The sequence below is a fragment of the Venturia canescens genome, chromosome 5 (genome assembly GCF_019457755.1).
Source record: "Venturia canescens isolate UGA chromosome 5, ASM1945775v1, whole genome shotgun sequence".
Taxonomy (NCBI): domain Eukaryota; kingdom Metazoa; phylum Arthropoda; class Insecta; order Hymenoptera; family Ichneumonidae; genus Venturia; species Venturia canescens.
Window position 1 is genome coordinate 20,153,564 of NC_057425.1, and position 6,720 is coordinate 20,160,283.

The 6,720-nt window shown below is 38.3% G+C and overlaps 1 protein-coding gene across 1 annotated transcript; it reads left to right on the forward strand.

Moving 5' to 3' along the window:
- The first annotated feature begins 868 nt into the window (after positions 1-868).
- Positions 869-2,308, forward strand: LOC122411357 (putative mediator of RNA polymerase II transcription subunit 26). The gene has a single exon (XM_043420105.1). It carries the CDS (start codon positions 869-871, stop codon positions 2,306-2,308), a length of 1,440 nt encoding a protein of 479 aa, XP_043276040.1.
- Positions 2,309-6,720: the final 4,412 nt, after the last annotated feature.

Genomic DNA, 6,720 nt, shown 5'->3' on the forward strand with positions numbered 1-6,720 from the left:
TAGAGCTAACGTAACAGGACATCAGGAAAATTACACTTTGCATTTATAGCGAATTTTTAGGGTTAAGGCGTGTCGAAAATCCAAGACAAAAGCGTTAATTAGAATAAAAACAAGTTTTTTTTTTGTTTGTTTGTTAATTTTGTACAATTAAATTCCGAAAATTGAGAAATTAAAAATTATCTCAGACAGAGAATTTGCAACGTTTTCGGGTCTTTCGGGTCTTTTTCTCGCCAGATCCGATTAAACAAAGCAAGACAATATTAAAATCAAAATACAAATTTTATTTTCCGCGAGCCAAAGTGCCAAATCTTCTTTATTTTTGTTAAATATCGATCTAAATTGAATAAAATCGATTATTTTATTATTTCCACAAAATTCTTGGTTTCCGCGTTTTCCTTCATACCTGCTCCTTATTACTTAGGTTGCTCGAACCGACGCGTGGCGGCGTTCAGGCCAGGTCGGCAAGAGCGTTTCGTTACAACTGGCGCCCAACGTGGGGCAGGTATTGCAGGGGGACGCGGATATTTTACCTTGCTTAAATTACTTTTAAATTTGAATGAAAATTATCGGTTGTACAAAAATGGCGGAAAAGACCGAAAGAAACGAAACAGCGAGAGATTCCGGGTTTCAGAATCCCGAGGACGATGGTGCAGGTGTTCAAAATATCGATTTAACTACCTCGATTCCTCCTCCAGGAGCGGGGGATATTTTTAACGAATCTCGGGGTAATTTTGGGTTACAGTTGGAGAAAATTGACGAAAATCCCGGGGATATTAAATTAGAGGAATTTGGCACTCCCGGATCAAATAGGGGAAAAATAGAATTTGGCGAATTAAATCACGAATTGTTAATGAGTTTAATAGATGCAATGAAAGAGATGAAGACTCAAGTGCAGAGCATGGCAAACGAGATCGCCCGAAACAATCAGGCAAACATTGATTTGAGGTCTGAATTCACAGAGAAATTCAAGACAATGCAAGCCACAATCGCTAGTGAGGTGCACCAAATATATGAACCAATTAAACGACATGTCACGGGCTTGACAAAAATCGTCCAAGACAACGAGTCTAAAAGTGCTGTAACCGAGGTGAGTGTGGCACAAATGCAACTGGATGTGAACGCGATCAAAAAGAGGGTCGAAAACCTTGAGCGGAAGGACAAAATTGAGAGTCCAAACACGGAAAGTACGCGGATTGTTCAGAAACCGAACAAAGAAGTTTCTGACGACGAATCTGAAGAGGAACTGGAAGAAGAAAGAAGAGAACGGATTCGGACGATGCTGCCGATGGACATGCATCCGAATAAAATTAAAATTAAACCACCCACGTACGATGGATCAGAAAAAAAGAGACCAATGAAATTCATCAAAGAATTTCGGAGGTACTGTGAAGTCACCAATCCGACCGTTACGGAGATGAAATATTTGCTGGGGCAATGCCTCGAGAAGGCAGCCAAGGAATGGTGGGTACTCATCGAGGACCGCGTTGAAGATTTTGATGAAGTGGAGAAGAAATTCGTGGAGCGATTCTGGAGTATGGATGTGCAGAGAAAAGTGAGAAAGGACCTCGAGTTTGGACACTACTCGGATAAGGACAATAAAATATCCAAGGTGGAGTACACGATCCACATCTTCGGAGCCGCTAAGGATCTCATTCCTCCTCCCAGTGATGAGGATATAATTGCGTCACTCTCGCAACACTATACGGACGAAATCCAAGCAACAATAATCAGCCGAGGATTCAAAACTCTAGAACAATTAATTGAATTCCTGGGGAAAATGGATCGGCACGGACCGATTAATTCGAAAAAGGAGAAGGAAGCCGCTCAATCTTCCCCAAATCAAAATCAAAATAAAAACGAGCAGAGACCGTTCCGTATGCCGCAGCAAAATAATTGGAATAACCAAGGAGGTTATCAAAATAATTCCAACCGTGGCAACCCGAATTGGAATCAAAATAATCGACCGAATGGGGGATACAACAACAACAGCTGGAACAATCAACAGAATCGAAATTACCAGCAGAATTATAATCGGCCCAATAACGGTCATTATCAACAGAATTACAACCAGCGGCAAAACAACGGATATCCTCAACAAAATCGCTATAACGGAAACTACAATCAACAAAATGGTTATAATCGCCCAAATCAGAATCAAAATTCGAGACCTCAACAAAACAATGGAGGATACAGACCGCCAAATAACTCGAATAATCACCAGCAGAATAATCCTCCAGAACAACAAATTCAAGCAATAGAGGTTCATCAAGAACCACAGCCATCGACTTCTCAAGCGGGAAACGAATAAACGTTGTACCCGTGCTCGAAAAAAATGATCAAATAAAAGGAAAAGGAAACGAACGAGGTACAACGGTGGAAGAAGAAAAGAAAGACAATTCGCAGGATGGTTTATCGGAGGACCTCCAACAAAGAAGCGAAACAAACAAAACAGAGGAAATTAAAGTGGCCATCAACACGATTTTTACGGATACAAGAGAATTTTTAATGGAAGAGGAAATAAATGGAGAAGCGGTGCCTATAATAGAATGTCCAGAAATCTATGCTAAGATTGAGGGTATTACAGTGACTGCGTTAGTTGATTCAGGGTCGAGAGTTACTACAATTTCAGAGGAATTTTATTTAGAGAACAAAGAGATTTTGAAAAATTGTCCACTTTTACCTGTCACGGGAGTGACGGTAAAAGGAGCGATAAAGGGAAAAATGACAAAAGTCAAAAATCAAATAATGGCGAGAACAGAGATTGGGAAGGTAAAAACGTACGTTAAATTTTTAATAATTCCTGGTTTGATTAGAGACGTTTTGCTCGGTATTGATTCCTTGCAACCGCTCAAAAGTTTGATTAATTTGGAGGAGATGTCTTTACGAGTTAAGTATAACGAAGTTATGGATATAGTGCCCACAAAGGGGTCAATTGAAAAAGGAAAAATTGTTGGAGTTTTTGAAGAAGAAGTTGAAATAAATTTTGAAAAAGAGGAATTTGAGGACATTGAAGATAAAGTTAATGGGGAATTTTTGAAGAATTTGAATGAAATTGAAGATGTAGAGGATAATGAATTCATGGAGGCATTTTACCAGAGTGAAGAAAACATTTTTGAGCCAGAGCAAGGAAGAGGTGATGAAAAAGAAAATATTGAAGAAATTTTTGAGCCAATACAAAATTTGATTTTTGACGATAAAAACAGTGAGGAAATAACTTATGAAGAAATAGATGAAATAGTAGGACAGACTGAACTCTCGGGAAGGGAAAAAGAAATTCACAAACAAATAATATGGAATAGGAAGGAAGTTTTTCGTAAGACCACAGGAAGAATTTCGGTTTACGAACATCGATTAGACATTACGACGGATACGCCAATCGTTGCACACGCTTATGAGGTACCTTTAATGCATAGGGAAAAAGTAGACAGGGAGATAGAGAAATTGTTAGATTACGGAATAATTCAAAGATCAAACAGTCCGTGGATAAATCCCATAATTCCGGTTATAAAGAAAGATGGTACAGTCAGACTTTGTTTAGACGCGCGAAAATTAAATCAGGTGATGGCTAATGACCACGAATCAGTTCCAAACATGGAAGAAATTTTTCAGAAATGCCATTCGGCAAAAGTAATGACAACCCTCGATTTAACAAATAGTTTTTGGCAGATCCCACTCCATCCAGATTCGATGAAGTACACAGCATTCAGATACAGGGGAAAAGTCTACGAATTCAAAGTAACGCCATTTGGGCTCAAAACAAGTACGGCCGCGTTATTGCGAGCTCTTGATATAATTCTTTACGGTCTGGGGGATCACGTCATAAATTTTGTCGACGATTTGTTGTGTATTTCATCAAATTTCGATGAACACATGGCACATTTAGATGAGCTTTTAGAGAGATTACAGCAACACGGGATGACAATAAAATTGAATAAAGCAAAATTTTTCAGGCAAGAAGTAGAATTCTTAGGACACATCTTAACGACTAGGGGAATAAAGCCACAACCAGAGAAAATACAAGCAATTCATGATTTTCCGCCACCCAGAAACTTAAAGCAGTTAAGGGGTTTCTTGGGGTTAATTAATTACTATACTAAATTCACGAAAAAACATGCCGAGGAAACTATTCCACTTTTGAAATTGCTTAAAAAAGAAACAAAATGGCGATGGGGGGAAGATGAAAAGATCGCTTTCCAGAGAATTAAAGATTTATTTGTTGATAACGTTCTTTTAACGCATCCAGATCCAAAAAAAGAATTTATTTTGCAAACCGATGCAAGTAGCTATGCTTTGGGGGGCACCCTGGCTCAAAAAGACGGAAATAACGATTTAAGGGTAATAATGTTTGCGAGCCGTACGCTTAAGGGTCCCGAATTAGCTTATACAACAACAGAAAAGGAATTGCTCGCGATTATCTGGTCTTTAAAAAAATTCAGAACTTATTTGCTCGGAGCAAAAATTAAAGTGATTACTGATCATCGAGCCATCACTTTCTTAAAAAATTGTCAATTATTAAACGAGAGATTAACGAGATGGATTCTCGCCATTCAAGACTACGACATAGAATTCGAGTTTTGTCCGGGAAATAGAAATGTAGTAGCGGATGTCTTGAGTCGATTAAATCCACCAGATGCTGGGGGGCGGAAAGGAAAAGAATTGGTCATTAGTACAATGTTGGCAATAAAACCTTCGCAGGAGTTAGAACAAATGATCAGACAGGTAGGACTTTGGCAAGAAAGAGAAGATAAGATCAGGGAAATTAGGGAGAGGATACAAAATGAACAAGACGAAAAATATCAAATAAAAAATAACATTTTATTGAAAAAAGTAAATTTCGAGTCCTGGAAAGTAGTTTTGCCGCGAGAGATCCTCCATCTTCTCGTATCTGAAACACATAAAATGTATGGTCATGTAGGCGCGAAAAAAGTATGGAAAATAATAAAAGAAGATTTCACTTACCCGAGATTATACCGCATAATCAGACAAATTCTTGGTTCATGCGATTCTTGTCAGAGAAATAAAGTTCCTAACCAGCATTCTTATGCGGCACAGCAAAATATCATTCCGGAGGGACCGGGAGATATTGTGTCGATCGATTTTTTCGGTCCCTTGCCAGTTACAAAAGGTGGAATGAAACACATTCTCGTAACAATAGATGCTTTTTCCAAATTTGTAGTTTTGTACCCTCTCAAAGCGGCGACAGCGCCGGCAACAATCAATAAAATTTTTAACCACTACATTCCGGAATTCGGCAAACCAAGGAAATTGCAATTTGACCATGGCACACAATTCACTTCACGATTATGGTTAGGGAAATTAGCCAGTGAGGGGATTCAGCCAGTTTTTTCTTCTATTCGTCATCCTCAGGGAAATATAGTAGAAAGAGTTAATAGAGAGATAGGGAGATTTTTCAGAACATTTTTGACTGATAAGCACACAGATTGGCTAAAATGGGTTCGAGTAATAGAAGATTGTATGAATGAAACGCATCACGAAACAACCGAGTTGACACCCATTGAAATCCAGAGAAATATAAAACCACAGAGAATTTGGAGAAACTGGATACAGATAGAAAAAAACGAACGATTAGATGAGGAAGAAGGGATTGAAGCTAAATTAATGCTTGCCAGAGATAGGATAGTGAGAAAAGGCAGGGAAAGAGCTCGAAAATTTGATCAGAAGCATAAATTAATTAATTTCAATGAGGGCGACCTAGTTCTGGCAAAAGCGTGCAATGTAAGCGATCCAGTTAACAAAAAAATGGCAAAATTCTTTTCAATTTACGAGGGACCATATAGGATTAAAAAGCAAATAGCTACTGCAACATTTATTCTTGAAAATCCGGAAACAGAAGTAGAAAGAGGGATGTACCATGCCGCGAATCTCAAGAAATACAAAAATTGATGAAATTTGCTGATTCCGAGTGAAATTACCGGGATGTATTTAAATTAACTATGTAACAAATCTTTTCATATCATTTCCAAACGATTCCAATGCAAAAAATTGCCAAATTACAATAAAAATTTCAAAATTTCACGTCAAGCGTCGTACAAAACCGTTACGCACCCTCCATCCGTATTTCTTCTACGGGACTATTTAAAAATCAGAAAAACGCATAAAAACTCGAGAAAATTTAATAATAATGGAAGGAAAAGAAAGAATCACAATACTGAGGCATTTTGTTAGCAATAAGAGCAATAAACAATGACAAAACTCATTTTTATTAGAAATTTCAAAGACATTACAAAAAAGGGTAAATATTGCATTAGAGAGCCATAATTACTCGACTGTTCAAGTTAATTAACAATAAGATTCATTTAAACAACCGAAAAACAATTTGAGAAGTTTGCGATTGCGTCATGCTTTCGGCACGACCGGAAGTTCATGAGAACGAAGTTTTAGGCATTAGTTCCCGAAGTATCCACGATCGGCGAGTGGCGCTGTTAGCAGCCGAACTCACGAGCGTTAGCGAGGTCCGGCCGCCATGTCAAGTCGTCATTCGACAACGGACACTCGAAAGAGACGGACGTGGTTTCTCGAGCGAAAATCAAAAAGTACGAGAATTCAGAGGGACTTTGGAATTTTTAGGCGAGAAAAAGGTAAAAATTACAGATTTAGGCGTACTAAGCATGAGGAATGACGAAAAAGTAAGTAGATAATAGGAGAATCAAAGATAGGAAAAATGAGCGGGAGAATTTTCTGGACGGATATAGGAACAAG

Bases quoted from the DNA above. Each gene is read 5' to 3' on its own strand.
- LOC122411357 (XM_043420105.1), top strand. From the start codon at position 869: ATGAAAGAGATGAAGACTCAAGTGCAGAGCATGGCAAACGAGATCGCC.